Raw genomic sequence first — 16874 nt, 5'->3', positions numbered from 1 at the left:
GCGGGACAGGCACCGCAGGGCTCATTGCAACAGCAAAGGAAGTGCTCAGCAGCCTGGCCTCAAATCAGGGAAAAAAAACTCCAAAATGATCTTTCATTGATGGTAATAACAAAAAGTAAACAAGTAACCTTTGCCAGCCCTTCTCAGCTTGCAACAAGCCAAGAGCAGGTCTGTAACGAAACCTTTCTCCACGCAAGCGCACGTGTCTGTCTTGCTGCTAAGTGTCTGTGAGGCCACGTTTCCAAGAATGTGAAAGCCTACTATGAGCCACAGTTAGTGTGTAATATGACTGAACTGTGCCTGAGGAACAGAAGACAGGAATCCATCCGTTACGTAACTTGTTTTTAACGCGAACTGTAGATACATGTGTTTTTCTCTCTGGGAGATCCTGGATCAATCTCCAACATCGGCTGGGTGGGCAGCCATCCCACTGGTTTGGCCAGTCCGTATTGCACACGTGGCAAGCCTTCTCCTGCCCGTGCTCCCGAGCTCTGTGTGACACCGACGGCCGGACACGCGGCCCCAGATAACCGCGAGGCACGCTCGCCGCTCTGACTGCACGGGGAACGGTATACGGAGATGTGGATGTCTCCTGAGGTGGCCACCAAGATCTCTTGGTTTGCGAAGTAACTGCCTACAAGCATGCGTTGATATTTGTTGGGACAAATATATATATACACACACACATATATACCTCTGTGCGTGTGTGTATATACTGAAAAAAAACGAAAACAGAGAGAGAGAGAGAGTGATGGTAATACCTTGGACATTAGGCCAGTATTCTGTCTAGTTACAGCCAGCAGCTAGCAGCTCTGTCCCCAATTCAAAATAACATTTGAAAGGAGAGAGGACATTAAGTCCGCCAAGTAGTAATTGTCACCTCCTGACGTGCGAATGACCGCTTCCAGTGCGTAGCCAGTGACAAGGCACCCCGCACACCTGACCTGACTGGAACCAGGGCTGCGGAAATGTCCCCTCAGGGAGGGGACCGGCCACAAGCTGCACCCGTTGCAGTCACTTTTCTCCTGGTCTGTAGCAATGAGCGCAGGACGGGCGTTCCTTTTGTTGACTGTTGGTGGAGCGTTTGTAACCGGGAGGTTGAAGTGGATTGCGTCCACATGCAATAGCCTTGAGATGCTGGTGGTGGTCGGCGGGGTCGCTGGGGCCCGACTTTCTTCTCCATTTGTACTCGCGCATCCTAAAGATCATTTAGTTGTGGAATTAGTGCTATAAACAAATGGGTGGCTATTCCATTTAAGACTGAAGGAGAGACTTCAGGCTGTAACGTGACCTGACATCCCGCAGTACTTGAGATTTCCACAACTGTTTTGTTGAGGGAGAAAATAGTTTGATGCGTTTCTCTTCTGTCTCGGCTGTGCAATGAAAGTGAAACTATAAAATCTGTATCTGCTAAATACCAACTTAGTTACTGATCAAAAAACCCCAAACAACCAACCCAGTTGCAAAATGTACTGTATAGCAAAGGTTTTGTAACTGATGCCACTGACAGGACCGGAGCGCAAAGCAGAGGCCAAGGGAGCGCAGGTGCTTCTCCAGGGGAGCGACTCACGGCTGCCCGCGGGTGAACTGCCCCGCACAGACTCTGCTCCGGGGCACCTTCCCCCAGAAGTAGCCAGGAGCAGCTTTGGTAATTCAGAAATCAGGCTCTGTTTATATTAAGCCCAAATTGTTTGCAAAAACTGGAAGCAATTCAGCTTGTGCAGTTTTAGAGCTAATTATGTGTATGGAAAATACTCAACTGTACCAAGAATGTAAGAAATCCTCTAATTTATTCAATACATTGTTTCACAACATATTTCACACTGACTGTTGCCACTGAACCAAACCTTATCTCAGGTCATTTGCATTCATCTCCTGTCTGTAGATTAAAAAAAAAAAAAAAAAATTAAAATCATTCTCATTTTCTTAGTTTATTCAGTAATTGCCAAATGGGTTCTGGTGCAGCAGTGCAGACTCCACGTACTAAACTTTCCCCGTTGCTATTTACAAACCCTTTTGCAGACAAAATCCAAGGAAGATAGCCAGTGAAAGGCTTTTCACTCAAGTTTAATAAGGTAACTAAATATGGCAAGGGTCTGAAAGTGGAATGGTTTACAGTTTTATTAGCAGTTATTTTTTTCAGCTCACGCTGGTTAACCCCAATGCCCGAGCTAAAGGTGCTTACACAACTTACTGGTTGGGACGGGGGAGTGGGAACCAATCCTGCACTACTATCAGTGATATATCTGTAGGATGCCAACTATAGACACATCGGTTTTATTTCATCCGCCAATCATTTTGTTGTAGCATGTTGCAATTCTGCATGTCTTGGCTACAATGGTTAAAAAAAAATTCTCTGAATGAGTGGACAGTCAAGACTAATATTTATTTTAAAAAAGTAAAACTAAATTGTAAGCACTTTTTTGTAAAACCAATGTCTGTTTTGTTACATACTTTTAATGTTGTGCTTTGTAAATGTCTTATTTGTGTAATAAATAAAGTTAATGCAAGTAGAAGTGCTGGCACTTACATCCAGAAAATGATGTAATTCCATTTTATTTTATTTTTAAATACTTTCTGGCTTACTAATCAAGCAGCAACCCACCCAGTTTTCCTCTTTTATTATTTTGTTAAACTCTGGCTTCAGGAGAGTTCAACAAACGTTCGTAGTAAATGGATATAATTTCCTAGTTAGCAAACCAGTCATTAAAGAATACCTCTGGTGTACATTATTACAATGATCAATCAATATCAAAGTACTGAGCAAAAAGAGAGGAAAGGAATTCACCAGGACAGCTAACTAAAATCTGGGAAAATAATGTTGATTAAGATGGATTTGAATGACTTCAAGACTGAATCTGAGGCACTCTTTTTAACAAATTGTTTTCAGGCTTAATAACGTGTATATATAGTACACTACACACCTCTCAGGAATACTATTGTGAGTACAGTCGGCTTTTTTTCCATGGCTGTTTCTCAGCATGACTGATTAAATGATTATTCCCATTTTTGTTTGTGCTGACAAAGATGACAAAAAGATTACATTCCTGTAGAGGGAAAGGGTGAGACAAATCCAGAAGGACAAATTAGATTTATTGTGAGTCAGATTACCTGCTTTGGAATATTATTGTCTAGCAAAAACTGTTTTCATGGTTTTGGTTTATGTTCAATTGTTTCATCCCAAGCTTTCCGGCAGGTCCGAATGATCCATTCATGCTCAACATCGTCTAAAAGGGAGATAAAGAAACACCAAATATTACCATGTCAGATCTGCTCTTTGCATCACTAGGGTCCCGCTCAAACAAGTGATTTTTCCTTTGAGAAATAAATCAATTTTTAGCCATTGGCATCTCTCAGAACGCTTTTTGTTTGTTTCTTTCTTTAAATGATTGTGCACTTTTCTGTTGGAATTTGACAAGGCAGGAGATACTGGAACTGTGGCAATGACTCTGCTTATTTGATAAGATTAGCTTGGGTGAAACTATGAGATTTACAAGTATATATTTTATTTTTTGACTTTTTGGCAGGCGATGTGCAGGAGATATGTTGAAACTATCAGAAATGAAGATACACATTTTTTAAATACTATGTCTGTGTTGCTTGTTGGTTTATGAAAAGCGAAGGTAAAGAAAAATCTATAGTCAAATCGTAGGTTGTCTTCCAGCTTGTCTTTCAGTGCTGTTTTTGAAATGTACGTTATGACAGGTATCGATAAGCTGATACAGTGGCTGACGTGTTTTAGACCATCTTCTGTGTCCCTTGTTAGTATTCATGTCTGTCATATTTATTCTCAGAGCATAATGACAGTGTGGAAAGAAAAAAATAATCAAAGACAATGTAGGGAAAAACAACTGTCCAGCAAAGTTTGAATAGACATTTTGTGTATTATTACAAAAAAAAAAAAAAAAAAAGTTGGCAAATGTTAAGTTGTGGCTTCTTGATTCCAAGGATTTAAATAGTCTTGCCTTCAAAAACTGTTTTGCAGCCTTTTCTTTTGTCTTTGTGTAGGGAAAAAGAGATCTGTGTAGCAGACCAGGAAAAACAAACTTCAAAAAGCCTTGAAAAAAATCAAAGTATTATTTAAAACAATACTTGTATTTATTTTTATATAAATGAAATGTATTAGAGCTACTTCTTGTGTTTACCACTGTCTTATTAGCTGCTTGTGATGTGTGCGTCTAACCTGCCTCCGTCTAAATTTTAAGGGGTTTGTAGCAGCCCTTGTTACCTGAAAGAATAGATGATTGCAAGAAGCCGAGGGGGCTGTAGTCCCGGTACTGTGACCATGGCTTGGCGTTGCACGTAATCCCACTTACGGACACAGCTGCCCTGCCCAGCTGTGGGTAGGTCAAAGTAATCAAAAAATAAGAATGTTGCTTGTAAGGAGTCAAATTTTCATGGAGATCTTTTGACTGTGGAGTCATACCTTTATCTTAAAGCGACGTAGTAGCATTTGAAATGCAAAAGGTAGGAAGGTTCTGGGAATGAAGTTGTGCTAATCCAAGGAGTGTAAATTCACAGAAGCATATGTAACATATTAGGTCTTCAGGCTTGAGGGTTAATCTTACTGATTGCAGCGGGTTTTGAATCAAGTCAGCTTTGTCTTTCCTTTTTTTCCTTCCTTTTCTTTTTTCATGCTACCCTCCCCTTTTTCTCATTCCTGGCCGAGTGAGTTGAGCGCAGGCCTTGGCTTCTCCGAAGGCACTGCTCACGTGCAGCTCTGTTGGCATCCTGGTAAAAGCGGGCTTAAGGAAGGCACGTGCCAAGGCACTTGTCCCTTGTCCGAGCGGCAGCGCTCATCTGCCACCCTTGACAACCAGTAGTCAGAAAGGCCAGTGAATCACAGGAGGTTCTCCCTTAGAGCCTGCTCTCCAGTTTGCTCTTGGCATACAGCCACTGGTTTCCAGACAAAGTGCTGGTTTGCGCCTACTGACCCTCTTCTCATTTCCCTCTCAAGGGTGCTGGCTTGCAAAAGCTTGGGTTTGGTGGTGAGCGCCCACCTCTGAGCAGCACCCCAGTGACCGTGAATGGGTTGGAGAATGCACTTGTACAGCCATTGTTCCAACAGCTCAGCCTGCAGGCTCACTTTAATCACTGAAAAATGGTTAGTTTGGATAGAATAGCTAAGTTCAGCTCTTTCTGTGCTCCACTGACATGATCTCTTTTTTTATTCCCTATGCCTATGAATCAATAGGCCCATAACAAAATACCCTGTTAATGGCACGTTTCTTATTTGGGTATAATCTAGGAGAAAATAAATGCTGAAAAAGATGCTAAAAGGGAAATTACAAAGATGAGCTTAAAGACCACGCAATCTTTACAGAGGCAGAGATTCCACTGAGGGCTGCAGCAGGAATGCAAATGTAGTCCTTAAGCTTTCTTAAAAACAACATCAAAGCCATAATCAATGTGCTGGCTTTTGTTCTATGCACTAGGTGTTCCAGTGCAGTAACGATGTGATCACGTGAGCCTTGGCTATAACAGAGATTGTCCAGCCTGGGTATCTCTCTGATTTTAGCTGGAATCGCCTTAACTAAAAAAAAATAAATAATAGTTTATCTGAGCTTGTAATAATTGCAAGAAAACAATACTTTGTCTATTTCTGCCATGGTGAAGGAATAAACAAAACTTACATGTGCTATACATCACCACTATCTGGCTCGTATTTGGGTCTAGATAGACGTGGCTCACGAGTACTAGAAATAATCAGTCAGCCTTCCTGGTGAGAAATCTACAGCGCTCACTTAGCTGAGCAGCAAGGGAGTAAGCACTAAGAAAGGCAGATGCTAACTGGCCTCATCTAACAGGTTTCCAACATCGCCTTGGTTTGCCTGAATTGTTTCCTTCCGCACTCTGGGTTTTCATGGACTCCCAAGAAAGCACACGAGGCAGGTTGCTCTAGGGATCGTAGCCTCACCAGACCCATCCCAAAATGTCTCGGTTTGTGCAGTGATCTGATCCCATGCAAATTAAATACATGTCCATAAGTGCTGCTGAACTTGCATAGAGTTTAATCAGGTGTAAAAACTGAATGAGCTATATGAATTTCAACTTTGTATATGAAAAGGAAAAATCAATGTAATGACTCGTAGCACACCGTGCTACTGGTCCTTGCTCTAGGTAAGGGGAAAGGAAAGAATTGATCCAGCATAGTGAGAACACCACAAACCCAGAGATGAGAATGGCTCCAGGGCTAGCTGTGTGAGAAGAGGCAGGGAAATATTAGAATGTAAAGAGTTAAGCTATGGTAAAACATACTTTTGCTACACTAAAGAAGACTGGTTGATAATTACTGTAGTTTTAGGGCTATTTGAATCAGTGCAGCTGCAACCTCTTCAGTAGTAACCCCTGAAACAAGACAAACTGGGTTTATTGTACTGAACAAGTCTTAAAGCTCCTCCCTGATTGTTAGTAATTGGCAGCAATGGACTTAACAGCCTCTTGACTACCCTTTTTACACTCTACCTGACTGTGCAGCTAACAATTTAAATCACAGATGCCGATCCTTCTTTGTGGCAGCTGCTTGTTAACTACACGTTCCTCTTTTTCTGTCACTGGCTGCTTCCATAACCCCGCAACACCAGGGTTAGATTGGAGAATCACATTTCATCAATATTTAAAATGGAATTAAACCTTGAAGTTTGATTAATGCTACCAGATAGTGAGTTGTAATTACTATTTTACAAATTGCAATTGTTTGAATATGTTAATATGATTGTCTAAGCACATCTTCACCTTCAGAAGTAATTTTCTCTTTAAAAAAGATTTGAAAAAAAATACAAACTCTTTAATCAGTGGCAAATTATCACCCTTTGCACAATTAGGTAGTATAGGGTTCTTCATGTTGTGTACTGAATTTTGTGTCAGCGTATTTATCTTTAAAAGTTTATCCATTTTTTTAGATTTTCCTCAGTAGAATATACATTCATGGAACAGACTTTGCTGAAACTGGACTAACCATGTTGATAGTTGAAAGGAAAAAAGCTTTCTCTGAAAATTGTATTGCAGTCTGGTGTATCCCTGTTCAGTTAGTAACTGTTAACAAGTTATTTCTTCCAAAGTTAGTGAAATATAATGGTTATTATCATGACATATCATTGAAATCTTGAAATGGAGAGAGATCGTGAGAGATTTTAATAGATGTGCTGTTAGAAAATATGTAAGTATTGACTGATTCTTTTGAATTATTTTCTTGTGTCTCAATCAAAAATAAGATCAGTCTTCTAGCATCCACAAACATATTTTGAATATTGTGGGCCAGATCCTCAGCCAGCCCAAACTGGGATAGCTTCTCTTATATTTTTGTAATTAATTCAGGCTGTTTTCATTAAGCAGGCAGAGGCATACGGAGCCAACCCTGGTAGCCACCTGTACGACCGATCCCCAGAAACAGCATCTGCCCCCCCTGTAGATGATTAACAGAGGTGTGAGTCCTACTGATCTGCTGTTGGACACTGTCTACACAGTCAACAGGTCGGTTTGGATAGAGTCTTTCTAGGCAAATAAGACCCAACTAAATCTGTTGGTCATACCACGTTCCTGTAAGTAGCCCATTTCAAAATCAGTTCTTCTCAACAAATACTGCTTTGCAAGTTTCTTCCTTGTTTTGGCTGGCTATAGGGGAAGCTCCAAATGCCAGCAAAGTCCACACAGGTGTCAAAAATGCTGTTAGGTGTATTCCATGGTGAGCTCAAACTGCAGGCCACTTAAATCAGTAGATTTCTGCTCAACATCTCTGCAAAATGAAACCACTTGTCTCATTTTCAATGTTCAGTTTAAAAGTAGTGGCAGAAGAGACTTCCCCAACTACACACTCCAGATATATCTCTCCACTGGGATTAGAAACAGCTGAAAATTCAGGGTGCGCTTGCTTCAGGGTGCTTCCAAGGGACGACTTGAAAATACTCTGTAATTTAGGTGCATTTAATCTTCCTATATTAAATGCATATTGCAAATTTTAGAATGATTTGCTTCTAGCTATTACGTTTCTGTGTTGCTTATGGAAACCTCAGCTGTGAGAGACTTCTTAGGGCTCTGCATGCTTAGGTGTCTGCCATGATGCAGAGTGGAGACCGCCAGCAAACAGCAGTATTGCCATCTAGGCTTCCTGATTTGCCCTCTTAACCAATGTTTTCCCAGTAAACCACCTAGAGGTGTGCAGGAAGATGTACTGCATTGAAATAAGAATACTTAGTGGCTTAGACGGGAAAAAACCCTACATTATTTACCTTAAAAACCTTGTCTGACTCTGTGTTAGGTCTTTATACCGCACTTTGTAGCTGTACGTGTTCCTGGTGTCTTAAAGGCTTTGTCTACACTGGAGGCCTGATGCACTCCAAAATTCAGATCCTTGGTTCCCTCCTCTGCCCAAAGGCGAGCTGGGACCAAACGTGAGTGGGCATCGTCCCTTCCTTCACTCTCACTTCTGTTAAAGGCCATGCGAGCGAGGAGGGAAGTAGATGTGCCCTGGTATGTCCCTCCATCAGGACAATCAGAGGCTCAAGCTCCAGCAGACCCTGGAGGACACAGCCATGTGGTAAGAGCAGCTTTCCATGACTGGTTTGTAAGAGAGTGTGTTTACAATAGGCAATTCTCGAACAAGAGCTGAGTTTCCTTTCTGTTTGCAGAGGGCCAAGCACACGCAGACCATTGTAAACAACAATATCATTTAATTCTTTCGCATGCCTGACTCCTCCCATCACCCGTGGCGCAGTTTACCGTGTTCTTCCACTACACAATTACAATCACATGTGATAGCATCTCAGCCATGGATTCTGCCTGGCACACCCCTTTCATTTCCACTGCCCCCTCCGGGACCCTAGCACCACTTTCCTTACTGCACCTGACCCCACCAACATCAAGGCTAGCAAGAAAATGGAAAATATGTTTTCAATTAACCTTTGCTTCCACCCACAAATTCTCACCCTTCCATTTACTTTCAATTACTGTAATTCCAAAATGGCCCCCAAATGAACTTTCCATCTCTTGTAAAACTTGTTTTCACACTAACTGTATAGTTGAGTATAAGTGCCTATAAGACTTGTATATAACCTATTTAATGGATTCACAATAGGATGTCTAGCACACAAACAAAGTTGTTATTCTTGGCATGCCACTATTTGGAACCGAAACTTTCACAGTTTTCAAAATGGTAAGTATTTTAAGACCAGGAAACCACAAGGAAAAAATGTATCTGCAAAAGCTATAGCTACTGAAATTACTGTAGTAACTTACATCATGATTCATAGATTAATATTATCATTGTGGGCTATAGTCTTGAATATAAATCATATTGGTTCATAATCTATTTTACCAAATGGAGGATATTTTATATTAAAACAAGTAAGTCAAATTTAATCTAAAAGTATTTCCTTGGTTGCATAGATGAGAATTCTCCAACTATCTCTGTCACCTGAGCAGACTTTGACACCGAGAAAGACATCATAAGTATGCATTTTGCAATGGCATTCAAAATGTGCCTGATCTTAACACATTTCTACATAAAAAGATATGAAAAGAGCATATGATGGGTAGGAGAATTGGTCCAACATTTAAAAATGTGTTTAAAAAAGTAAGAATAGACATGAAGCTACTTCTCGTAGGAGTCTGGGATCTTCTCTTTAAATTAAGTAGACTCAATTTCCTTCTGCCATCTTCAGTTCAATACTCAGTTGTTTGCCTTGCCCACTCAGCAGTCCCCAGTTTGACACTTGCTAATGTTCCGCCTCTCCTCCTTCTAAGATCTGGCTCCTCAATTAATTTATTTGTTAAGCATTGAAGATAATGTAGGTACAAAGCTCTCCCATCAGGACAAAAGCTATCTAACTAAAAAATAGGAAGAGATAGATGAGTGACACTTGGAGATCCAGATGAAAGAGCTATAATGCAATTTCTAACCTTCCAATTAATGTAATATTCTTCAAATCTTCTGACTACCATAGAAGGAGTGAGTCTGGAAAGCAAGGACCAGAAAACTGGAATTGTATGAATTTAGGCAAAACCTCCTATGTCCCAGGAGTAGACACAAGAGAAAAAAATATATGGGAGATGGAGGAGACAAGACCAAAAGGTGAATTTGTACAGACTTGTGTAGAGCCTTGTGGGCAAAGAAAACAAGCTGAGTGCCATGGCAGAGAGAGAAAATATGTTTTGCAATGGTATTTTGGAGGAATATGAACCAAAGAGGCCAGAAAGAGGAGTTAGCAGTAAAAAGGACAAGCACTTCAGCTGTTGCAAGAAAAGCAAAGGGCTACTCGCATTCGTATGCTCTACTTTTGTAAATGGAGAGTAGTATTGGCTCTCTGTTTTACAAAACCCTGTTTTCAGAAATAAGTTTTTCAGCCAAAGTAAAGAGAAAAAGATCAATGGATTGCAATAAACGGCATTTAACATAAAAATGAGTAAAATTTACAATTCAGTTAACTTGTTAAATGTTAAAAAATCAGCAAACAATAGACACAATTTGTTTTGTTCAGAGCCCAGAGGTAGAGACCAAATCCTCTAAATTAATTTCTGCAAAAGCTGGGGTTTTTTTCCAAACAGGTCTGGATCCTATTCGTTGTAGAATATACTGATTACCAACTATTTTTAAGAGCTTTACACAAACATTATTTCTTTTGTTGTGTGAAATGCAGAATCAGCCATCTGGCAAATGCCCCAGAGCTAAAATCTTTTACATGACATATAATTCAAAATGATTAAATATACAACAGAAAATAGCTATAGCATTGCACTTAAAATAGCATGAACTTTTACTGCCGATCAAAACTGATTTCTTTAGCTTAACAAGTATCCAAAGAACAATTATTTGAAGAGCTTTTAAGAGTTTCAATATGTAGGAACTAAACCTCATCTAAATTCAGTATCTTAAGTCAAATAAAAAAGAAACAAATGTACAAAAGATTAAATGGTCCTGCGTTATAAGTAGACATTTAAATCTATGGGAAGCTAAATTCATTCGAACAAAAATACTATATTCCCTCTGTATGTGTATTGCTGGGGCTTTCCTCTCCATTGCTAAGGGCATCTGCCAAAACAACTCTTACATTCTTAGGCAATGACTAGGGACTAGCCTGGAATCAGACCGTTCATCCACTCCCTCCATCATCAGAATGGGCAATTTCAAAGAAGAACAGGGAATAAAGCTCTGTGCATGATCCCTAAGTGCAGTCAATCTTTTTTTCCTGCACCACAGTTGACTTTAACTTAAACTTGCTGTCTTTTTTCCAGAAATACTCCAGGCCTGAAAAATTGCCAGGTCCTCACCCCACACCCAATTCTCCAGTAGTTTATGAGAAAGAGCACGCAAACATCTGCATGTATTTGGGGTACATGAGGGTAGGTACAGAAATATTACCCTGTGTAATTATTGAGTGGTTATGGCTCTGTTTCTCAACTACATTTTTTCAGACAAGTCAAGTCTACATTTCTCAAAAAGCACTTGGTACAAGTCAGATCTGAGTTGTAAGACAGAAAAGTCTAAATGTAGGAGATTTATCTCATGGATTTGCATACTTGGATAAACCTGAAATGGATGAATACATCGCTGCCGACTTTAAAAAAAAATATTGCTTCTAAATTCTTTCAGAACAAGGATTAGAATCTTTCCCCCAAGTAACAATGCAAGAAAACTGTAAGTCTGTGACTACTAAGGCTTAGAATTAAAAGGGCTTTGCACCCTTGCCTGTGGAGTTGGGTCAGCCTCACAACCAGGGAACCTCAGACGTTTTAACCCCTGACTTTCCTAAACTATAATAAAATAATGTTCTTGAATCTTGATCTTTTCAGCTCATAATGATTCCTGAAGCAGCAGGATTTTTCCTGCAGCTTTTTACAAGACTTTCAGGCTTGTAGAAATCCTAAGCTGTTTGCTGGCTTGGGATTGCAGCAACATCAAAACCTCTCCTCTTAAAAAGACACTTGTGCTGGTTTTCCAGGTCTAATCCTGCTCTTAACAACATGCATGTTAATTCAGTTACCTGACTGAGCTTTTCGTGTAAAGGCAGGCTTTGTGCCTTCCTGCTCTTGATGTTACATGAAGAGATGCCTATATTTCAGGTAATATTGACTGGAGTATAGAAAGCTACCCTGTGCGCCATACACATACTAATTAAACCTGAAGATGGGATATGAAAGTAGTAGCACAAATAGTCTCATATTACCAAGAGCAAAAGCATGTTTTATAGTATGTAACCCGTCCTTGGGAGAACCACAGGAGAAACAGAGCAATTTTCATCAGAAGTATCTTTGCATTTCATCAAAAGAGAGGTGACCCAGGCAACCTCCTCTAATCTCTTCCATCTCAGCAGAACAAAATTTCTATTTTTCACAGTATTTTCTCTTTGAAAACTATGGGCTTCTCCGATATTCAGGGGTCCTTAATCCTGAACGTCACTGCTCTTCTTGTACCTCCCTGCTTTGCATTAAACGTAACATCATATATTTTCCACTTTTCTACTGAAAAAATTGGGAAATCTTCCCATCTCTCTATTGACCAAACTCTTACAAAGGTGCCAGGCATCCTATTTCTGGAAAAAAAATAAAGTAATTCTACTAGTGAAACAGGAGTCTCGTCCCAGTATCTATTCAAAATAAACAACGTATCTTCTTACAAATGAGCATTCTCATTCTTATTTATGTGTCCAATTTTGTGTACTTCGCAATACTGGAAAAAAGAAGAGATTGAAGTACACAGGGAGAATCAAGAGAAATTTGAGCATCCCCAAGGAAACAGAGGTTTAGGGTCGGAGTAATAATTGCAAGATTGTAACGAGAATTTGGAAAACTTTGCTAGATAAAAACGTATAACAAAACTGTTGCTGTCATTTCATTCCCTGGGCCTGATTATGTTTTCTTGATGGGCCTTTGCACTGCTCTAACAGTAAGAGCTCTTTAAGTAAATGAGTATCAGACCTCCACGCTAGTGAAATGCAAGGCTTGCCAAATTTAACAGAAGTCTCTACGGTACTCTACATACGCTCATCTTGACAAAGAAGTGGTGGAAGCAAACTCAATAGTTTCAAACGGCATCTATTTTCTTCTCTTTTGGAAAGGTACCTGGATGCTGCCAGGTTGGAGGCAAGTCACTGCCAAGGCTGTAGGTTTCCTTGCCCTTTTTCACAAACATCCAAGAAACAATCAAAAATTGCTTCATAATAGGGCTGGGGTGAAAGGTGAGAACTGGAGTATTCTGAAAGCCTGCTGCCAGACCTGAGGAAGATAGTGTCATTTTGGTAAACCTGTCAAGCTGTTGTAAGAACTTCCTGAATGCTTCCTACCATCTGCTTTTGATGCTTTCAAGACTTGGCTGGAAGCCTGGAGGTTTTCCTGCTCCTTCCTGCCCAACCTATAATGGAGTAGTTCTGGATCTGTTCCCTGTCATCCCAGCCTCTTCCTCAGTTTCTTCTGCTTACAGCTGGGTTTTTTTAATTTTTTTTTTTTTTTCTTTACTGCAGTGGCCTTGTGCCCTGAATCATCTCTCCTGGGGCGGTAAGAGTTCCTCTGATGTTGAACAAGTGCCGGGTTTTTCAATTGTGTTCATGTTCTTGAGAGGAAGGGTCTGGCCTACATGACACATTCCTCCTTCACACTCACATCAACAAGTTTAACTTTGTGCAGAGGGCTCTCAATGGAACGGCCACACAAAGCACATCTCCAACGACTCCGTCGGACTGCATGCTGCGCTGCTCTGGTTAGCGAATATTGATTGATATAATTTGTAGGGTTTGAGATAAATGTCATAAAGGACAATGAGTTCAAAGAACAGATTAAAAAACAATAAATTGAATTCCAAGGCGTTCCCTCCTGTACTAATCTGTGTAGGTTCCTGTGTTTTTGGAAAGCATGTTGCTTATCTTCCTCATCAGTAGGCCCACTGCATTCCAGTATTTTGGATCAATGCCATTTGTAATAATCTAGATCAGTTTTTATTCAACATTTATAAAACAGGCCATGTATCATAGGGTATATTTTATAGCAGATGGTATCTCCAACTCATTTAACCCTCCCTTCACTTCCCTCTTCCAATATCACAGTGCATGCTTATAAAAGCTCTTGAAAGTAGAGCTGAGTGGAATTTTTTTCAACAAATAGTAAATTTGCTGAATAATGGAGTTTCCAGGCAACAAAACTGTTAAATTGTGGCACACTGAAAATGAAATGTTCTGGCTTCTAGAAACACCAGGTTTTGCAATTTGGACATTTGGGGGGAAAAAAAAAAAAAGCAGCAAAAGTAAGGTGGGTGGGTGGTTGCTTTCAGAAAACATTTTCATTTAAAAAAAATCTGCACCAAAAAGCTGATAAACACAAAGGTTAAACAGTCAGAACACAAAGCGTTTGTCAGATTACATTTTTTTGAGTCATTCCAGTGTCAACTGTTTGGGGATCTTCTGTGTGTTTTTAATTTGAAAAGTTTCTCTCTTGGCTTGACGAGAACTAATTTTCCCCATGGCTTATTAATTTGGGGACTTATCCACAAGACCCGATATTTGCCAAACTCTACTCAAAACACAGCTCTACACGGTGATGAGTGTTTCCCTCTCATAGCCTAAGACTCATCTCAATAAAATGGACTACTCTAACATGTAGAGATAAGCAGATACCTAAGCACTTTGCTGGTTCACAACACAAAGTTCATTAACTTTCAAGATCAGTGATGAACACCTTACAACCACTCCCTTGCTTGAGGTCATAATGGAAGAGACTGAAGATTTTCCTGAGATTAACATACCAAATGGTAATAAAATATATTTATTCATAACTGCTTGGGAATACTTCACTGTAATTTTGGAAAACATGATTTATACAACTCTGGGGATACATAAATCACTGATAAAAATAAATAAGTAAAAAAATATTTTAGCTCAGTGAAAACAGAACCAAATCATGGACTTTTTTATGCTTTAGCTTTAATCACGCATCCGAGAAGATATGACAAACAAACTCATCTTAGTTTACCTAGCAGAAGTAGTTAATCATACCTGCGTTTCTCAGAAACCTGAGTTTGTAGTCAACAATAACTCTGGTTTCAGGATTATAGAATCCATCACCACAGTCGTAACATCCTTCCGGGATTTTTCTGGGAGGATCCAGATTTGTAAGCTGAGAAATGCCTGAAGAAAAAAACAACAAAGGGTTTGCTTTATTTTACCCTTTTTTTTTTTTTTTGGTGCATTTGATCAAGGTAACTAACAAATATTACATCTCCATGGCATTTGCTATAAAAACAATGCAGTTACCTTACAATAAACTTTCCAAAACATTTTTGCCAATTTTGCAGATGGAGAAAATGAAAATGGAAAAAAACCATACACAAAATGTGTGTGATAAAAAGATATCACTTTGATTTCCTCATTCACGGTCCTGTGATTCACCCCACTAAGCTCACTACAACTATGACCCCAAACTCCAAAATGGGGCCAGGAGAGTCTTGCTGGCCTCACGGAACAACTACATGTCATCGCTAAAATATTCTATGTATAGAGAAGAGTATTTTCTGTATTACATCACAGGTTTTACTCACTTGTTCCTTATAAATCTTTTCACCTTTTGACTACACACAAATAATAGTATTATAAAACTATTTAGCAAAAAAACAGACTGGACACAAATGTTTATTTCGGTATCGACTAAAAAGCTACGTGGGACAGATGCATTCAAACTTGATTTGATGTTCTGAATGTAAATTAATTGCTTTTGCTCAACTTTTCTACATGAAAAGCACGCTGCTAATGTAGTGAAGGTGCAATGTATAAAAGGGTTAATGAGGATATCAAAAGCTGCAGGGAACAAAGCCCTGTCCTGCGGGTCATCGCTCCAGAAGAGACCACGCTAAGGATGTAACGCTGCATCCTGCGCTGCGCTGGTGGAAGGTGGTGTCAGCATTCTTCTGGCAGCGTCGTATGGTCGGGTCCTGAAATTAGCCAGAGCATTTCTGCTCCATGTTACTCATGTAGCCAAATTAATCTTTCTTAAGCAAGTTGTTAGTTTAATTCCTTCCAGACTCTTAGGATCGCAAACGCAATTCAGTACCTGCTGGTTTAAGACCAGAACAGATTTCTGTATAAAATCTTCTGTCGTAGCCGTCACAGTAATGCCATTTTTTATCTTTGTATTTGAGACCATCTGCAAAAGTGTATTTCCCCTGCAAAACATGTTCGAGCACAGAGTTAATAAACATGATGGATGGATTGAGTGCGAACAAGGCCAGTGCTCCCACTGCCAAAACCGCGCGTTAGCTGAGCAGGGCGAGTGCGTGGTTCCGCTCGGGTTTGAGTAGCGTTGGGAACCGCATCTGTGAGACGCCTGGCTGGGAGCGGCCCCGCCGTCACACCTTTGGGTGCGAGACCCTGCCGAGGCGATGAAAAATTGGCATGGCTCAGAAATCTGCTTATTTCACCCCAAACCTTCTCCGCTCCCTGGCAGCAGGGTCTCCTTGGGGTGAGGCGAGGCGGGGGCCGGCCCCCCCCCCGTGCAGGGTACCTGCGTGGGCACCCCGCGGTGCCAGACCGCCCAGTATCTGCCGCCGTTGGGGAACACCAGCTCTCCCTCGCCGTCAAACATCCCGTCCCTCAGCGTGCCCCGGTACTCGGTGCCCGTCGGCAGCGTGTAGGAGCCCTGTCCCTCCATCCTGGAAGAGACAGGGCGGTTGGGAAGGGGAGGTCGGGCAGCCCCGCGTCCCCGCGCCCCGCCGGGCCCACCTGCCGCGCACGGTGCCCCCGCTGTATCGGCTGCCCGTCACCTCCATGGCGGCCCGGCCCGACGGCGCGGCCACGTCGCCATGGCAACGCCGCCGCTGCCGGGGCGCCGCGGGGACGTAAAGCTCCGCCTCCCGTCCGCCACCGCGCATGCGCCGCCGGTGGGGGGGGTTGGGGAAC

General features: G+C 41.1%; 1 protein-coding gene across 1 annotated transcript; it reads right to left on the bottom strand.

Moving 5' to 3' along the window:
• Positions 1 to 1782: 1782 nt before the first annotated feature.
• Positions 1783 to 16825, bottom strand: MORN5 (MORN repeat containing 5). The gene is made up of 6 exons (XM_075772168.1): positions 16698 to 16825; positions 16480 to 16627; positions 16030 to 16141; positions 14979 to 15110; positions 3112 to 3227; positions 1783 to 1879 (listed from the first exon to the last, which is right to left on the bottom strand). The coding sequence occupies exons 1-5, from the start codon at positions 16742 to 16744 to the stop codon at positions 3148 to 3150; spliced, it is 519 nt and encodes a 172-aa protein (XP_075628283.1). The 5' UTR covers positions 16745 to 16825; the 3' UTR covers positions 1783 to 1879; positions 3112 to 3147.
• Between the last annotated feature and the right edge of the window lie 49 nt (positions 16826 to 16874).

The sequence above is a fragment of the Balearica regulorum genome, chromosome 20 (genome assembly GCF_011004875.1).
Source record: "Balearica regulorum gibbericeps isolate bBalReg1 chromosome 20, bBalReg1.pri, whole genome shotgun sequence".
In the NCBI taxonomy this organism is placed as follows: domain Eukaryota; kingdom Metazoa; phylum Chordata; class Aves; order Gruiformes; family Gruidae; genus Balearica; species Balearica regulorum.
Note: the sequence above shows the minus strand (reverse complement) of the source record. Positions and strands in the feature narration are given on the sequence as shown.